The sequence below is a fragment of the Myotis brandtii genome, unplaced genomic scaffold (genome assembly GCF_000412655.1).
Source record: "Myotis brandtii unplaced genomic scaffold, ASM41265v1 scaffold230, whole genome shotgun sequence".
NCBI lineage: Eukaryota > Metazoa > Chordata > Mammalia > Chiroptera > Vespertilionidae > Myotis > Myotis brandtii.
The window spans coordinates 4,147,597-4,167,482 of NW_005358650.1; the positions used below are offsets into that span (position 1 = coordinate 4,147,597).

Consider the following 19,886-nt stretch of genomic DNA (forward strand, 5'->3'; position numbering starts at 1 on the left):
AGACTCCTCAATCCTAGCCATAAGTCACATCTAGGCTGCTGTCTCTTCTCAGATTTGGGATGGTGACAAGGCGATCTTGCTTTACCTGCACAGAGCACCAGGTCCCTGAGGAATGGAGTGCCCACCAAAAGCATGACATAAGGGCCCTCATGACTGACACCCACGCGGATGGAGAGAGAGACATGTGTGTACAAATTAGTTGGTGGAGAGGGGGAAGCAAGGAAGAACAGAAAACTTAACCTGGGAAAGTTTTATCTTGAAATATGGCTCATCAAGTATGACTTTTAAGAGACCTTTTTGTGCTTTCCTATTCTAGATACGTAGCTACTTCATTGCTAAGCTGCTCTCTGCCTATGACATATTAGTCCCAAACCAGACAACTGAAAAGGGAGATTTAATTTGTTAAGGCTGGTGTTAAAAGAACTATTTATCTGGTGGGCGACAGCACACACATAACTCCGTGCACCACCAAGGGTTTGCAGCAGTGTGACTCCCTGAGAGAGACTCTTGCCAAGTGGCAGAAAACCTACTTTAGACTTTTTTACACATTTGAATCCACATTATTAAAGAAGTTTTATAGTCTCAGTAAAAGACAGTACTTGGTGCAAATTTTGATTTTGCTTGCCTGAGAACTATTTACCGTCCCCTGGTACCGATCTGCCTTAAAGTTCACTCTGTCCTTAATTGTCAAGCAGATTCATGGGAACTCCTAATTAGTGCAAAACAGGTAACACAGCTGCGACTTTGCAACTGCTAAACACCTTCAGCATCTCTATCAAGCTGAGCTCAGGAGCTCTCTCTGCTCCCCTGCCAAGGTTAATGGTTTCCAGTCTTCTGAGAATTATGGAGTAAGGTGCCCACAGTAAGAGGGGACCGGCCGGTTCTCCAAACCGCTGCTTCTCCCGCTCATGGAGTCAGCACAAAAAGTTGCTGGGTTTTAGCCATGATAACACAGGAGAAATTTCTTTCTCACTGCACAGGTCACGTTGAAGATCTGATTCACAACCACTACGGAAGATTTAAATAGATCCAATGCATTGGACATTGTGCATGCAGTCTGCTGAAATTAGAGGGACTAATTGAAGAGCTGGGGCGACATCAGATGATCTCTTGAGAATTCCTGTGAGTTTCCAATATATGAGTCAATGACACAAACTATAATTGCCCCCAAGATTTTATTTCTAAGAGCTTCGGCACTCGGAGTAAGACCACTAGGAAACCCAGTGCTGCCACTTTACAACTCTATGAGCCCAACTTAATTAAATAGGACAGTGGTAAAGGATTACAGAGACAGTGCATCTAAAGCCCAGGGCAGCTAGTAGGACACAGGGAAGATGACGAGTTATTATTGTTGTGTCGGTTATGATTCTTTTGCATTTGCATCACAATTCAGAGACAGTGGTGTTTGCCAGCAAAAGCTGTAATGACCCAATTGCGGTACATATAGAAAAGGAACTAGATCTTAAAAGTAACGGTGCCAGAGAGAGCCAAGGAGGAGAAAAATGGAAGATAAGAAAGCAAAAATAGTTAAAAGAAAATAATATTTTTCAGGACCAGGAAAAAGGAAAGAAAGAAACATTTAAGGGGAGGGTTCGAATTCCTCAGCCTGTTCTTTTTCCTTGAACTTCTATTGGAATCCCTTTTCTGCATCTTGACTCTGCCTGCACTGTATGGCCCAGGTTGGCCAGCTTCAACTTACAGGTGTCCCGAGGTAGAAATGGGTGGAGAGCCCTAACCAGTTTGGCTCAGTGGATAGAGCATCGGCCTGTGGACTGAAAGGTCCCAGGTTCGATTCCTGTCAAGGGCATGTATCTTGGTTGCAGGCACATCCCCAGTAGGAGGTGTACAGGAGGCAGCTGATCGATGTTTCTCTCTCACCGATGTTTCTAACTCTCTATCCCTCTCCCTTTCTCTCTGTAAAAAAAAAAATCAATAAAATATATTTTAAAAAAAAAGAAATGGGTGGAGAAAAGAAAGTTTCCTCTTAGCTATGAAGAATGAAAAACATTAAAATGCAAAGTCACTAATAAAAGAAAGCAAGACTATACGCACATTTCACAGTAGCGAATTCTCAGGCAGACAGGAAAGCCAGCAAGCCACCCCCCTGAGGCGCACCAGGATAATATAAGTGTTTCAAGTTTGCCGGATGACAGATAAACAGCTAGCCTTGCTCCTACTGAATGAATCTCTCTTTTTTTCAGGGCAGAAATGTTTGTGGTAGAATTGGTCCTTGGGAAAGAAGAATTGATCTGTTAGCTTTTTGTGTTGGACCAGAAATAATTATTGCCATACCCACTTCCTATGGATTATGTTCAAAAGCTACAGATACTCATTTATTCTGTCTTCACTGTAATCTATAGGGAACTAATCGGAACTGGGGTTTGCTTCACCGACTCTCACCTATTTTAAAAGTCAGGCTTAGTAGGGAAGAAAAAGTCAAAGAGATTGACCAAGAAAGTGTGGGTCAGGTAATATTCAGAAATCCTGAGGAATGTAATGAAAAAAATGACAATAGGTTATGGAGTGGCAGGGGTTTGTATAGTTCACCCCTATTCACTATCTTCTCTTTCTGAGTATGTATTACCCCCCTAACACTCCCCTGCCCCCCTACACACACAATAGTTAGGCAGAGTTGTGACCAGAAAGAAGGTGAATCACTTGTGGGCTAAAGCAAACCCCTCAGTGTTCTTTTACATGGAGGCTTGTATCGAGATGACAAAGCCACAATATTGATGCAGCCTTAGAGGCTATACTGAGGCACTGCATGGTGAACGGTTACCTGCAATAATAAGCTTTGTCATGCTTCTGAGATCCTGGGGCTGTTTGTTACTGAAGCACAACCTACCCCATCCTGAAAATAACATGTATTCTACAGCAGGGAAGACCCAGGGGAAGTAACTCTGAAAAGGCCTTTAGGATCTCCTTACTGCCTTTTCCCTGTGGGCTGGGAATATTCCAACACTCTGGCCTATCTGCCTCCAATATCTCTCATTCAGATCTCCTCACTGCTGCCAGAGCATTCTAAGACCCACATCTGTTCACATCTGTGTTTGAAGCTTGGTGGATTTCCCTGAGACAAAGGATAAAGAACAAATTCCTTTCCCTGGCCGCTGCTGGTCAGTGGTTAGAGCATCCACCCTCGCATTGCAGGGTCTTGTGTTTGATTCCAGGTCAAGGGCATGTACATGGGTTCCAGGTTCAATCCTCACTGTGTGTGGGAGGCAACCAATTGAAGTGTCTCTCTCACATTGATGTTTCCCTCCTCCCTCTCTCCCCCTCCCCCCTCCCTTCCACTCTCTCTAAAAATAAATCAAGTGAGGATTAACAACAACAACAACAACAAAAAAGAACAAACTCCTTGGCATAAAAGTCAATGACCACAATAATCTGGCTCCCAGAGTATCCAGTGTTACTTTTGCCCAGTGGCACCCACACCATATTCCTGCCCCCAGCATCCTGATGGAGCCACATTTTGCTGTGCTCCGTGAACTGTTCCACAAGCTTCTGTGGGTAATGCTCTCCCTCCCTCCCCCTGGTGAGCCTGTCATCAACTTCTGGCAACAGTCCCTTCCTCTGGGAGGTCTGCAGCTCCTGTCCTTGCTCAGCGCTCTGTGCCTTCTCTCACAACACCACACACTGGTCCTTAAAAATATTTTCTTGTCTGCCTCCTCCCACTAGATGGTGAGTTGCTCAAGGCAGGAATTGATTCCCTTTTGTTTCCCCCACAGTACCTAGCACAGTATTGGACAAACCGTTGGTATTTGCAGAAATCCTGAACAAATACAGGAAGGAAGGAATGTGTGGATGGATGTGTTCTTGACAGGACTAATAAGAGGACAGGAGCAGAGTAGAGGTTTGTGGGATAGTAATAGAGAATAAATTTAAGCAGCTAGGATGGTGTCAAATTATGAAGACTGAGAATCTTTTATTTGATCCAAAAGGTGATAGGGAGTCACTGTAGCTTCTTGAGCAGGGAAAAGATGCAATTTCCGTCAGCCTCCTCGCACCTTGTGACCTGAATGGCAGCTCTGTTTGTACTGCTTTTGTTCCCTCTTTGACTATAGAAGCTCCCAGAAAACAGGGGCTATGACTTCATCATATTTGTGTCCCCTGTAGCACCAAGCACAGTGTTTGTATAACAGGTGTCAACAAATATTTGCCGAATTTAATTCTAGAAAAATTACTCCCTATGCTGTGAGGTTGGAGAAACCAGCTAGCAGGCTGTTGTGTTATACACAACATTAGATGGGAAATGGACTTAGAGGGGGTAGTGCCTATGGAAATATGGAAGCAGAAAGCGAGGACAGTCTAACAGTCCCACTGCCAGCTTCCAGGGCCTTAAAAAAATTAACGTTTGATTGGAGCCTGTGGTCCTGCAAAAATGGTGGTACACTTACAGTACAAATGCTGGGGGGAAGGCTTGTTTTTCCCATGGAGAAGGTGAGTTTTGTGCTGGAGCTGTGGCTTCTAAAGTGACAGTGGGTCAAACAAGAAGAAAGTGTACCATAGCTACAAGCAGCTAGAACGCTAGGTGTGTGCAAGTTTATCCCCCATCTCGGGATGTGGTTACACTTTTTATTGATTGATTCATCTACTCACTTGTCCATTCATTTCAGATTTACAAATTACATACACTGTGCAAGTCAGTGATGTTTCCAAAGCTTATTCTAAACTCTATTTGGATTTACTGTCCATTTCACCTTGACCTTTGTCACTTTATTCCGCAAAGGCAAGGATGATAAATGAGGTAAAGGAGTAACGTGCCCGTGTCTCGTCTTGTGTTGGGTTGCCCAAATATCTCTGGTTATTCATGATCAAGTGGAGTTTGCAGGGGCCACCTCTTGTTGAAGTATTATTATTATTTTCAAAATGGCTATGGCTGTCAACATGTAGTCCTTAAAACATCTCATTATTTAATGAATCCCAAGTCCAAAACTGAACTCCATTCTGCTGGTTTTACTGTGAACCTCTTAAGACACACACACACACACACACACACACAATCACTGACCAAGTAAAATGATATCCTTAAAAGAAATATTAAGAGGGAAAACTGAAAACCTCCTTTAAAGAAACTGTCCAAAACTCGAATCTCAGGGATGCAGTCTTAAATCTTCCAAAGTCGAGTATGTTGGAGACAGAATTCAAGTATACATAGTACAAGGTAGGGCAAAAGTACGTTTATAGTGGTGAAACACAATTTATCCCTGTATTATTTATTATTGTATTTTCCATATGAATGACTGTAAACCTACTTTTGCCTACTTCTGTATAGTAACAATATAAGTATTACCATTGTTATGGACATATTCAATATGTCACTTCACCAATAGCAAACTCATGTATTGAGCCAAACAAAATTTAAACAAAACTTCACAGATTTAAAATTGCATTGGGTTGATCTTAAAAAAATACCCAAGAAAGTAAAATTCCTGTGTGACCTGAGAAGGACCCTGAAACTTCTGAACATTTCTGGGTTGATATAACTCACACCTCTACCCATGAGGTCTAACATCCATGTTTCAGTCCTGCAACTGAACTCGATGAAGTGTTCAAATCAGTATTGTGACAAAAGGAGAAAAAGCACACACCCATGGTGAAGACTATGCCTTCCCAGTATATTTGTTTTTAAGCCATCCCACCCACACCTTCAATTAAATAATTATTCTTTCTCCATGAATCACACTACACTTTCCAATACAGAAACACCAAATCAACCACTTCAAAGGAAGTTAAGCATTTCTTGCATGGTCACCCTGCAGTCCTGAGATGCCAGTGGAGGATATAAACTTCACCTCCCTTGCGGGGCGGGGCCGGCCACCACCTACACTCCAGAGTCATCAGACATAGGAGTTGCCTGGGGGGACCACTAAGTGTTGACTCCTGTGTGTTACTATACACGAAGAAAGCTGATACAGGTAAAGTAGTCTACATGTGCACACACAAGGCCAACGCATTACCGTGGATGCTGAGATGTACTTGCTGAGCCAGCATTCATTGAGGACAAGAAACACTGTATTAATCCCAGTTGCATAAACTGCATCATGACATTATCTTAACCATTCCAGCAGCATTATAGTACCTTTCAGAGGTGCTACTTATTACACATTTGAAACAGAACGAGATTTCATTCACCCTTTTACTCAATAATCCTAAACCCCAGCTCCAAGATAGCCAGCTGAGTTTTATGCCTGCTTAGGACTTAAGAACACGTTTTACATTGATTCTCATTCAAGCCACATCTTGACATGATTTATGAATTAGGGAGCACAAGTGTTATCAGAATTCAGTTACAAATGTTCAGGGCCTCTTGGCTTTGTCACCACTCGGGATAGGAAAAATGCTGGATTTCCAAGGTCTAGCCAATATGCCTCCAAGGTAATAGTTAGACACAAGACTCTTCCTCTGGGCATATTGAAAGTTATGGGATGGGATGTGCTCCACGTGGACAGGACTCTTAATTCTAGTATTTTCTCAATGGCAATGCAAAAGGCTTCCACTATGGTCCCCCTCTCCCCCCTTTGGGGACTGGAATAAGGAAAGTTTGCAACTTCTATGATTTTATAAGAAAAACTGGCTAACTGGAGAATAGGAATGGGAAGGAGATGTATTTTTCACTGTGTACCATTCGGTAGCTTTTGAAATGTGTACCATGTCATGTATTATACTCAAAAAATGAGAACTTAATTTTAAAAGAATAATTAAAAGCATAAAACCCGCAAAACTTTCCTAAACTGTGTTTAAAGGAAATAATCTAGTCTTACAAAGTTATACACACATTATTAAAAAATCTTAAAAAAACAATATTCACAACTGATTTTGGAAAAATGCTTCAGAGACTTGATATCTAAAACACTGCACTCGATAGACATTTTTTAAAAAAAGAGTCTATGTTATCATTTTAGTATAATTACTATTCAGCTAGAAACACCATTACCTACTTCAATATTAGAAAAGTTAGAGATTTTTTTTTAAATAATGTGTTTTTAAAGTAAAGCATGTTATTTTTCCCTCTAGGTATTCTTGACAAATATTCAGCATTTCAAGCAAATACCTATTATTTCCTTTGCCTATTGTGATCATCTTATTCTCTTCAATATGACCCACGAACCTCCATGAATGTGTTTTGCCACATCATTCATTCTCACACACCAGGCTGTACCATTGGATAATGAAGCCACCTCTTTATGGACTTCCTAGAACAAAATAGGCTGATGATGAATTAGGTCCCTCAATTTGCCCTGAAAGAAAAATAGCCTTAAGGCTTATTCTTGTGTTTGATTTTCAACCAGGAACCAAAAAATGCTGATAATAAAGTCAAGATTTGAAGCCACCAACTAGGGAAAAGTAAATATATCCTATTTGTTACTTAATGCCCCTCTGCAATAATTACTTTTATTTGTTCATTTTCTGGAGCAGACACAATAGTTTAGTAGTTGTCTTTTACAACCAAATACTATTTTAGTAAACAGGAGTAAAAGACCAATAAAATCCTTTGTTCTCCCTCCCTTCAGCCAAACTTTAAGGCTTATTTTATCTCCACAGTTATTATCTGAAGTGAGTTACTGATAACAGAAATTAAAGGACTCAGGAGCTCAAAGTATGTGGTAATTGCACAGTGTTTTCCACATCTTGTTTCTGCTGGGCTGGGCTGGCCAAGGCTCCTGGCATTCCCACCAGCCTGCTTTGCACGCAATGAAAGAGAACTGCCTGAGTAGAATGGCCCTAAGGCCTAAATTCCTTTTCCAAGAAAAACCAAATAAATAACAAGACTTGGGAAAACCAAAGTCATACACTTACACTGTACTTATTTGAATTTGTAAACTGCTAAGAGGTAGGAGAATATTAGCTTATACTTTTAAGGGACCTTCATGTGCAAACAGATTACTAACTACCTGCACAAACTTTATAATGAGCTATTGGTTCTTTCTTTATTTTTTACTCCCTTGGCCCAAACTGGTATACTTTGCCTTTAGAATAATAGCAATAGTGTATATTGATTGAACACAGGCACAGTTCTAGGCACTTTACATGTATTAACTCCTTTAATATTCACAAAAGCCCATGGGGTTCATATGATTATTGTCCTCATTTCATAGGCGAGGAAATGAGGCACACTTACCCAAGTTATATGGCGTGCTAATGTTAGTGCTGAGACTGAAACCCAGGTAATCTGGCTCTATAGTTTGTATTTTAAACACTATTTTACAATGAGTTTAATTACACTAAAATGACCAGCAGCAACAACATAGAAAACAACCTATGTATTTATTTTAACTCAATCTCTTTTATGATAGCATCGCTGACTCGGGCAGCAAACATCCATGAATTCCTAATGTATTCGTACTATTCAGTTTAGTAAATCATTTATCGAATCCCTAGAACATGCAAAGTGGCAGGTATTTGAGAGGAATATGAGGGGGTCTGACAAATACCATGTGTCCTCAAGTAGTTTAAAACTCTTTGGCTTCTTCTCACCCCCAAAAAGGGAGAAAAAAATGAAACACTAAAAAAACAAACAAACACATTTCCAATTATCCCTGGAAGCCAGGCTCTTTTAATACCCAGGGTGTTTGGTATAAAGAGGCTCTGCGCCAGGTGCTGACTGATTGCTGGATCCAGCTTAGGCGGAAGTGAATTCTAGGAGAGCCTGGCAGGTGGGTTCCATAGTCAAAGGCAGGAGGAAAGCCTGGGTCGCCTCCAGTCCTGGCCTGAAATGAGACCAAGAAGGTGACCTGACTGCTTGCCCACATCTGTCTTCTCTCCTCTCCCAACCTCAACACAACTCCCCTCAGATTAAATTTGAAAACAAAACAAGAAATTCCATTCTGCAGCTCTTTGCTACAGACAAGATGGTGCAAATCCAGTTTCTGAGAGGTCACATCTTAGTGAGTTATTCCATTTTAGGCTGCTTCCCTTTCAACAGAGGATGATCATTGGCCTCATGAGGAGACTGTACCTTATCACCACCCTACCTACAGGACAGACACAAGGGCAACTACCTGTTCTCACAAGAAGATTGTAGCAGAAGAAACAAACATGTCTGTCCCGAAAAAATGTTGTCACTCTTGCTGAAGGCAAAGGTTGATACGGTCTGTTTGGGGCTTGCTAAGCAAGAGAATGCACTTAAAAAATAACTGCAACTTCCTTAAGTGCCTGACTAATTCCTAGGGAAAATGGGCTGGAAAATACATCAAGCTCAGGAAACCTATGACAAAAACCAGATCAAGGGGAGGGCTTCTGGCTTCTCCTCCGCACCCGGGACCACGGTCTCTCCCGCTGAGATAAAATGGTTTTAGCGAAGTATCAAGTAGACCCTTCATGTGGTTGGCTCCCAGGAGCAAGTCATTTCACATTTAGAGTCTTGGCTTTTGTTAAACTCTGGGAGACAATGTCCCCTGGACTCTTTGGCATGGCTCTTTGAGAGGATAGCTCTCACTGCCTGCCCTCCTCTGGATAGCTCTCCCCCTGGCCCACAGCAGGGACCTGTGGTTTTAGACTAGCTCTTAGAGGTGACTTCCATTTATTAACCCAGTGTGGACCTAGAAGCTGGTTAATAAGTCACCTTGGGCCAGAGTGGCACATGGGCTTAGGGGATATGAATGAAGCATTGGTCTGACAGTGTTCCTGTCTGTGGTAGTAGGCCTGCTTTTATCAGGGAACTGTTGGTGTTCTTGAGGACAAATAAATCAACACACTCACATCTCCTAACTCATTTGCAGAGACAAGTAAACATTCTGCTGAAAACAGAAAAGTCAGGAGAAGGTCAGAGGCAGAGGGCTGGCAGGGAGAGCTATTTAATAGCATGACTAGGCTGCTACAGAATTCCTCTTTTTACCAACCACGTCTAAAAAGTCAAAGGACTCAGACACATTACTGGAGAAAATGACACTCATAAAAAGATAGGTGGCCTGGACATAAAGCCTGCAAACATGTCTTTGAACAGGTAGAAATATGGTGGAAACTAATTAAATGGGAACCTGTCTGGTCAATCCTTTGCTTCAGCTAAGGCTCTTAAAAGGCACAGATGTGTATCTGTGTGGTGCCTGCATGTCAACAGGCCACCTGGGGAGCATCAGGAGGTCTCAGCACCCGCTTCAATCCCACCCAGTTAAATCTGAGACTACAGACCACCTGAGTGGGGCCCACTACATAATTTGCAGGGCCCATTACAAAACAAAAAGAAGGGCCCCTTGTTCAAACCGCAGGGAAAAAAGTGCCATTAAGGGCATTAAATATAAAGCTTTATCCTTTCTCCCATGGCCTCTCTCTCAATTTCTCACGATTTATTTATTTATTTTGCTATTTAATTTTTTAAATAAAGAAAAACGAAAATATTTTATTATTAGCATGAGTTTTACTAGTCATTTTTATACGATACAATGACAGTTTTAATGGCAAATATAAGAGCACTTAAGTTGTATGTGGAATCACCAAAATCATGCAACCTGCATACTGTAGCTTGTATATGCCCATGCCTTTTGTTCTTACCAGGACAGTGGAAACACTGCATGAAGCTAACTCAACCTTTCAAATGTTCCTTCTTATACATGTGTATTCTACCAACACTATGGAAATGGGCAGCTTTCACATCCTGCTTACCTAGCAGGGGCTTGTAGTCTCCTTGAATTCCCATATATCGTGGTCTGTGTTTAGGGGGCACTGTGAATGCTATATGCAAATTGTGCCCCAACAGGTGAACTCATATTTTATATGCCACTTCTGCTCATGTATATGCTCCACTTATAAAACACCCATTCAAGGGTAAAACTAAAAATGTTGAGACGGTGACAGCAGAGACTTAAAACAAGTACAGGGCCCTTCTGAGTCACTGTGTCACTGAACTGGCTGCATGCCTGGGAAGCTGGCCCTGGACTCCAGACCCCTGGCCATTATTGTGAGGGAGCCTATTCCTGATCAACAATAACAGCACCTTCCGCCTTCCAAGAACAGGTTTGATGGCAACAAAAGGCTTTGTGGTAAGGCTGTAGGGGATAGATTACACATGGCGATTACCTGTAAATTACCTGTTCATACAGTTTCCCAGGGTTGTGTGCTTGGGGCTATAATTATATGAGGCTCTCCTCTTTAAGAAGGCTCCACCTCATTGCTAGCCCAGGAAGCAATCCAGAAAATTATTGACAGCAGCCAAAGGAATTTGTGATTTCTCCTACTGTGAGCTCTTCTTCCCGTTGGAAACAGAGACAAACACATATGGGAAGTTCTCATTTAAGGTCACGGATAGGTTCTGCAACCTTAAGCGAAACAACATAACAAAACCAGTTTTCCCCAAAGCTAACTGATATAACAAGAGTTAAGTTCCTATGGCATCTCATCAACATAACAAAATGACATTGAACACTGTTATTAGAGGGCCTGCTGCACTCTGCTCTCCTCTCTTTGTTTTCAATATGTCATAACCAAAAGCAAGCACACAGATTTTAGTAAGTCATTCTTAATCAAACAGGACAAAAAATATGTAGGAAAATGTCACAATAACAGAAGGCAAAGAAAGACGAGTAATAGCATAAGAAATAGGAGATGGTGAAACATACCCTAGATACTTAACTCCCCCACAAACGGACAATAAGAAAGCTACCCCTAATATGGGCACCGCCGGGGGCACACTCTCTTCCTTCTGGTCTCTGAATAGCAACGGGTTTCAACTAGTTTGAATTAAGGAGCCAGGCTGCATCTGCAGCCAACAGCTGGAATTCAGCAACTGTTGTTAATCCACCTTAATTGCTTATTATTCTATCAGTTCTTGTGTGTGCTTTTGTTATTCAAAGTAATTTTCCCTACACACACAACCAAGCATGGTTTTGGCAAGCTCCGGCCAAAGAATTCTGTTTCAATCCTAGGGCTGTTATTGTTTTGTTCTGAAACGAAACACATTGACACTGGATTTTTAAAAAAATTAAGTTAGCAGTGATGCCCACAGTTAGACTAACGTTGGCCTACATACATGTACACAGAGATTCAAGTATTAGCCACCTCTAAATAAGAACTAGTCTCCTTTTGGTGTTTTAATTAGACTTGCAGTTAGGGTGGTTGCTATTTTCCCTACACAGTTCTTCCCCTTCTTGCTTTAGGGAGGGATTTTTCACTCCCACTCCGCCACTTTATTGCACTAGTGAATAAATGAGTTCCCAGGGTCCTAGGGAGAAAAAGAAATCACCAATATAAATGCATCAGGTACAAATTACCAAGCTAAATAGGCCCATAGAGACTGTAAAGCTGGCAACATCAACTGGAATATCTGAGAGGGGCCAGCAGGAGTAAGCCCACGGGTCAGAGTCCCAGTTCTGCAGTGTACTGTGTAAGCTTCAGCCCAGTTCATTCACACTGCAGCCTGCAGGAAGGAATCCCTAGCAGAAGGCAGCTGTGACTTGGCATTGGCAATAGTCTTACTACAGCATCAGTTACAGTTCTCCCTCTCCCTCTCTTTTTAATTCTCCCAAATGCCACTCTTGGGTAGCATCTCTCAGAGCAGAGCCCCCATCCCGGAAGACCACTTCAATATAATTTCCATCTAGAAGTTGATCCCTAGGAATAGGTTGTTTTGTGGGGCTTTGTTTCTAATCTGCAATAAGGCAAAACTAACACAAATTTATCATTAGTAACTATGATCCGCAAGGCATGAAAGCTGATCTTTTTATACCTTCTCTACAACTTACGCATATGTGCCCTAAAGAGTGTATCCATGGCTTTGCAGATTCTTCTCACCATAGTACTTTAATTCGGTCTTTGTTCTTGAATGATTTCCCCAGTACAAGCGAGTCCCCCTGTAAGCTTCTTACAAAGCAGAGACCTATCATATAACTTGCCTCCCCCCACACTGCCTCACTGTTAAAAGAACTGAATTCAATTTTCTCTACATGAGAAGAGACAAGGCTCTCTGTTAGCCTGGCCTTGTATCTACCCAGCACTGTCCTCATGTGGTGTGGCTGTTTTACTTCATACCTTCTTCTAGAGATCTATCCCGAACACATACTTGTTAGTCTTATTTATTTCTCTTTTTATTCCTTAAAAAGTAGCCTGCTCTGTCCTGACTAGAACGTGAGACAATGCAGGCAACTGAGCATGTGTTCAAATATGATAACAGAGCTATATTATGACAAAGGTCTTTAAGGGATATTTGCCTTCCCCTTAAATCACCTTGGCTCTGTTTCTCCACACAGCGAGCCTGAAAAGTATGCCTTAAAAAAGTATTTCCTGGGAACATTTCAGCCAGGATCATTCATCCCGGAGCCTGCAGGAAGGAACCTGTGAACCAGTAGGGAGAATTCACAGTGGAGTCCGTTTGAGTTTCCAACTTACTATTTATTCATACCTGGTGTCATTTTAGTTTTATGCATCCTGTTTTAGAGCATGCACCAGGCTAGGTAAAGAGATATTGCATACATAACATAAACTAATGTGAGGAAAATTTCCACAAGCCTTCTTTAGCATGTCCATCAAATGTCATTTCCTAAAGATGAAAGACCTTTGTTAAAACAATGCATTTGTATAGGTTAAGCCTCATTCAGAAAGAGTGCTTCAACATAGGATTTTTAAATGTTTTTAAAAATATTCCTTTGCTCATTCAGGATTATTTCTTACTGCGTTCATAATAACTACATTAACCAACAAAACAGAGCCTTTATCTGTAAATTAAGCCTCTTATTCCTTTTGTGTAATAATTGTTATGTGGTTTGGGGATGATCTACAGTTTTAAATACATTATATCCTGTTATATCAGTTATGACATGTAAATGGAAATATTATAGATTATCAACCTCTCATTCACCAGTTCTATAGCAAAGAATCAAATTGCCCTGATTTGCAAAGAAATTCCTAGAAATCATTTTTCTATTAAAGATTGATCATTTTAATCCTTTAAAAATATTTCAGTATTTTGCACAGTCATTCACTATTTCTTTGAAAAATTTTGAATTGTAATAACATGTAATACAGTCATTATTAACTAAAACTCAAGGTATATATTACAGTCTTCCATTTCTGTTGTGGCATCTTAACCCTCAATTTGCTGAACCTGCAATGAGGTGCACAACCTGAATTAAAGGATGCTAACTTTGCATGTGAGAGAGAGAGGGGTGGAGGGCAATGCCCGATTTTAAATGATGGCATTAAAACAAAAAGAGAGACCATAACATCAACATAAGAGGTGGCAACTAGGTGGGAAAAGTAGTGGATCTAGAATCCTGTAATTTAAATTTTATCGAATTTAAACTCTCTTTCTTGCCTTAAAGAAAAGTACTGCAGCTGGGATACAATTCTGAGTCCCCTGCCCCCACCTTCCCTAGCAGCTAGCTGAACTCCAGAGAAATACCCCATATGACGGGTTTCGAAGATGACCCTGGGCATTTCCTACTGAAACCAGTTAATTACCAGTTAATTACGCCAACCTCCGCCCTTAGCACCGAGGCACTGCTCCCTTTCCTTTTCCCCAAACACAGGGCGGAAGCCAACCCTCTCACTTCGTCCCTCTAATTTCAGTTTTCCAGCGCCTGGCCAACCTTCCCTCCCTTCCCTCACCTTCCTCCTCCAATTCTTTCAGAAAACGAGATGAAGCTAATCTGTGTTCTTTTAATCCACTTCCCCTCCTGCCTCACAGCCACAGGAAGGGGCTGGCTCTGCTGTGTTTCGCCCTGTCTCATCATAGCCACGTGCTAAGGATACATCACCGTTTAGAAAGGACCCTCGTCATACGCAGTTAGCATCCCAACTGCTCCTCAACCTGCTAAATTTATCCGGCACATCCTCCCATCTGATGCAAATGAACTGGCGCTAATTTTAGCAGAGGAAGCAGCGCTTCAAAGGTCTGTGAGCCTGACACTGAGGAGGTTTGCGCATTACATCTCGCACAGCTGTATCCTGTTGTTGGGTCGGAGGCGCTTTTGGTAGCACGTGAGCATCGCTGCTGGAGAGCATTTGGGATGTGCCCACTCAGGACATGCAAAGGGGCATGCGACCGTGCTTTAAGTGTATCAAACTATGACTTCTACATTCCTTCCTACCCGATGCCAGCAGAAGCGCTTGATCAACGGCCCCGAGGAGAGCACTTCTTACTGCCTCGGGATGGAATGACTCGCAGGCAGAGGACACTCCATCAAGACAGAGAGCCGGCAGATTGAAAGGCGGGAAGAACTCTCCGTGATGCGGGGCATCTGCTTACTAATAGCAGCCGCGCTCCAATCCTCTTCCCATTCATCCCCGACAGAAACCACTCCTGAGAGAGGCACGCCAGTCAGCAGATGGTCTCTGGCTAAGGTGTAATCAGGAGCAGCTTGCTAAATTTACCCAAAACAAATAGAATTACAGGCTTGTGCCCGAGCCTGAAATTGAATTGAGAACTTGGGTGGTGGATAATGGAAACTAAAATGGGAGAGCTCAAAATGTATCACAGCACGTTGGGAAGAGGCCGGTATGGGGACAAGCCACTGCTGCGAACTTCACTACTGACCACCAGGTCACCTATTTCCAGAAATCTTCTCTACCAAAGCAGGATCGTTTGCCCTCACTATCAAAGTTTCCAGAATCGGTCCACTTGTCGCCAGCAAATGAAGTCATCTGCCTTTATCTGATGTGTAGTGAACAAAACAGTACCCAATATTTTGAATATGTTTTGCTCAGTGGCAATACCTTCATTTTAGGATCACTGTAAAATGTCAACAGTTTTAACCATTTTTGCATTTCGAAGGTAAGGGTCATTAAGGGCTCTGAATAATGTGTTTTTGTTTTTTTTAGGGGGGGTTAATCCTCACCCAAGGATATTTTTCCCATTGATTTTAAAAGAGACACATTAATGTGAGAGACATTGATTGGTTACCTCCCAAATGCAGGGATCAAACCTGCAACCCAAGCACTTGCCCTTGACCAGGAATCAAACCCATGACCCTATGGTGCATGGGCTGACACTCTAACCACTGGGCACATCATCCAGGACAAGGGCTCTGACTAATCTTGATCTTCAATGCCCTGGTGTTAAGTCTATCTCCAAAACCCCTCACTGCGCTGAATTATGCTCTGCTTAGATTACAGCGGTTCTCAACCTGTGGGTCACGACCCCTTTGGGGGTCAAACGACCCTTTCACAGGGGTCGTCTAAGAACATCGGAAAACACATATATAATTACATATTGTTTTTGTGATTAATCACTATGCTTTAATTATGTTCAATTTGTAACAATGAAAATACATCCTGCATATCAGATATTTACATTACAATTCATAACAGTAGCAAAATTACAGTTATGAAGTAGCAACGAAAATAATTTTATGGTTGGGGGTCACCACAACATGAGGAACTGTATTAAAGGGTCGTGGCATTAGGAAGGTTGAGAACCACTGGTTTAGAATGATAGTTACTTAAAACCTTAGAAATGGCCTAGGGGTAAAAAAAGGTAGCATAAAATTAGGAGGAAATCACTTAACCTATGCCTGGGTTTCACTACTTACATAGTAAGAACTGTGCCACCCATGCAAATCACCATGTAAGGGTGGTATAAACGTAAATGAGGCAAAGTATGTAGAGATACGAATTCTAAAGAGATAAAGTCTTAAAAGGTTAACCCAAACTATCAGCAGTCACTTTAAAATTATTATCCTCATAGATACTAACATCACTAGAGAAACTTGTTTACCCGTTTAAAGAAATACTAAAAACCTGTGAGAACATGCATGAAACTACTTCTAACCCAATAATCAGACAGAATCTCCTCATTCTTCATGATTAAAAATCTCACATTATGGAAAACTTAATTTTCATACATCAGTCAGAATAACATTTTCAAACATCAGTTATATGAAAAGTGTCTTAAGAGCTTTCTGATTTAAGTATTCTGGTTGTAAGGAACTCTCTGCCATGCTAAAAAGGAACCCCAAAAGAAAGGTCTTCCTTGTGGCAGAATCAAAGTATGTGTGTGTGTGGGGGGGGGGGGGGGGGGGATATTTTTAAAAAATCATCTGAATAAGAGTTTCATTCTCCAGTTTTGCTTTACAGACTGATGTGTTGAAATGTCTTTTAGCATAATTATTTCAGAAGGTGGCTGATTTGAAATGAAACTAACTTTATTGTTAAACTAGAGGCCTGGTGCATGGATTCATGCACCGATGGGGTCCCTTAGCCTGGCTTGTGGGGATCAGGCTGAAACCAGCTCTCCAACATCCCGTGAGGGGTCCCAGATTGCAAGAGGGCGGTTCTTGGATGACGCACCGTGGAATTGGGCTCCCCCCTCTCTGGTTCTGGTGCGTCACCCGAGAACCACAGCTGCCAAGTCACCACAGCTCTGCAGCTCCTGTGCTGAGTGTCTGCCCCCCTGGTGGTCAGTGTGCGTCATAGCTACCAGTCGAACAGTCGCTTAGGCATATATATATATATATACTCCATTAAATGAATATGACAAAGTGTGTCCTTTCTCTCAGAGAGAGCACATTATTAATGATATGTTACAAAAACGAACATGATGCTAGACCCACTTTACTAATATATGTGCCCTCTCCAAAGATAACTTTATCTGCTATCCTCTCTTACCTTCTTATATAGAAATACAAAATGAATTCTGAAAGTACAATTAATATCTATGCTTATAGGAATAAATGTTTGAGCAGCAGAATAATCTAATGGGAAGAGCACAGACACGGATATCTAATTACTACATAACCCTGGGCAAATGGTTTAACTGCTCTGTGATTCAGTTTACCCATCTGTAAAATCAGTAAAACAGGCTCGCTACCTGTCCCCAAGGTAACTGGTGAGAGCCCATGAAAAGATGTTGATGAAGCCTATTTAGACACCAAGCCTAAAAGGTCTGGCACGTATTTGTGAAAGTACAATTATAATGATTTCCATTACTATTCTAGTAGACTCTGAATTTTAAGCTTTAAGAATAATTCTTACTATTTTATTTTAAAATGCTTTAAAAATATCGCCGTAACACCAAAATCTACCATACGATTCTCAGTAAAATTATGGCACTTATAATATTGTCATGTTTATTATTCAATCATTGCTTCAAAAAGCTGCGGTACATATATAAAAAAGCAACCTTTGTTTTCTGTACTTTTAATGCAATTTGTTCTGAAAAACTACTGTGACATTAATAATAAAAGACAAATCCTATAGGAAAAAAATGCTTAACAAGGACTTGGCAGTAATCTCAGTTAAAGGCAAAAATGTTATGAATTTTAAGATGTGGGACCTGCTATATACTAAGTAAATATTTATAGTTTATAATTTGTGAAGCAGTAGGCATTGTATATCTACGGGTAAAAATACTGTTCATTGTAAGAAAGGCAATTTTAAATACTCTCAAATAATTTAAGTTAAAATGACCGAGGAAAGCATCAATGGCATCCCATGCTATTAATTTCACAGACATGTCATTAGAGAGGAAACTGAGTCCTACAAAAAAGGTGTGAAACTATGAGGTGCACCAAGTACTGATTCTCTATGCAACACATCTGCAAACACTGCCTACGGCGCGCTGTATCTGAAATCCAGGCAGCTGGAAATCACAGCAGACAAGAAGTTTCAGGTCATTGATCTCAGAATTGGAAAACTTCCCCCCGTGAGCCAAAATGAATCCAGCACGTATCACTCACACACACACACACACACACACACACCTCCCATATCCTGAAAAAAGCAGCATATTACTGAGAGATATCGTTAGAAAATGTATGCTTCTGTAATAGACAAAGGGCATGAGTCCATAACTGATCGGTGGCAATGTTCAATCATTCAGAAACTATTCATTGAACACAGCCTAGGTATTGGGCACTGTGAGAATCAATAGTAAGAGATATAAAAATAACAAACATTAAGCACTTTCTATTCTAAGTTCTTTACTTCATTTAACTCATTAAAACCTCCTTCCTAATTTTCTCTCTCCCTCTCTTTTTCTTTATCTTTCTCCAAAGTAAATTATCATCCCTATATTCAAGAAAACTAAAGCACAAAATGATTAAATAATTTGCCCAAAATGACAGAACTAATAAATGGCAAAGCCAAGACTTGAACCCAGGCTGCACACTCAATCACCACATCATATTGGTGTGCAAAGCGGAACCACGAAGGAGGCACAGGAAGCACTATTAGTGGAGTGTGCACTGCCTGAAATGATTCCAAGCTTAGGACTTACCAGCTCCATGGACCCTCCCCAGGTTACCCCCAGGAAGTCTTCTACTCCTTCATTTGGTCCATCAAGGTGCCTTATACATATTTCAATGTTTATACTTATCCTGGTCTCATTGCTTTCCTACATATTTGCCCTTTTGATGTTTGGGGTCTGGTCTAGAATCTAGAATCCAATAGGGACAGTAAATAAAAGATTTAACTTGAACTTAGAATGTAACAACTTAGAATGTTGGAGAACTGGTCCAAAATCTATAGGCATAACTGTTTTTGTTTGTTAAAGGCAGCATGTGATAATAACAAATAAGAAAAAGTGTTATTTTAGCACAGGTTGCTAAATTATGGATTGGGGTGAAGATAGGGCTCAGAGCTAACTCTATTTGGCTTTAGCAGTGGTTCTCAACCTTCTGGCCCTTTAAATACAGTTCCTCATGTTGTGACCCAACCATAAAATTATTTTTGTTGCTACTTCATAACTGTAATGTTGCTACTGTTATAAATCATAATGTAAATATCTGATATGCAGGATGGTCTTAGGCGACCCCTGTGAAAGGGTCGTTCGATCGCCAAAGGGGTCGCGACCCACAGGTTGAGAACCGCTGCTTTAAAGGATGGCAATGACTCAGATAATTGGAGGAGAGGAGAGGCTGTGTGGGGTGCTGAGCAGGGGCATAGGACATAGAAAAGGAATGCCCGAGGCAGGTCTAGGTGGGATGGATGGAGCAACCTGCAAGCAGAAATGGCAGATT

General features: G+C 41.3%; 1 protein-coding gene across 4 annotated transcripts in view; it reads right to left on the reverse strand.

Moving 5' to 3' along the window:
• Positions 1-19,886, reverse strand: part of EFNA5 (ephrin-A5) — a 277,454-nt gene that overhangs the window by 101,058 nt on the left and 156,510 nt on the right. Inside the window, exon 1 of one of the 4 annotated variants that reach the window (XM_014539882.1) lies at positions 14,539-14,678. The exons of the other annotated variants lie outside the window; for them this stretch is intronic. Within the exon in view, the coding sequence (XP_014395368.1) occupies positions 14,539-14,663 (125 nt within the window). The 5' untranslated portion in view covers positions 14,664-14,678. Of the gene's footprint in view, positions 1-14,538; positions 14,679-19,886 lie in introns of those variants that run through there. 4 annotated transcript variants of the gene reach the window in all.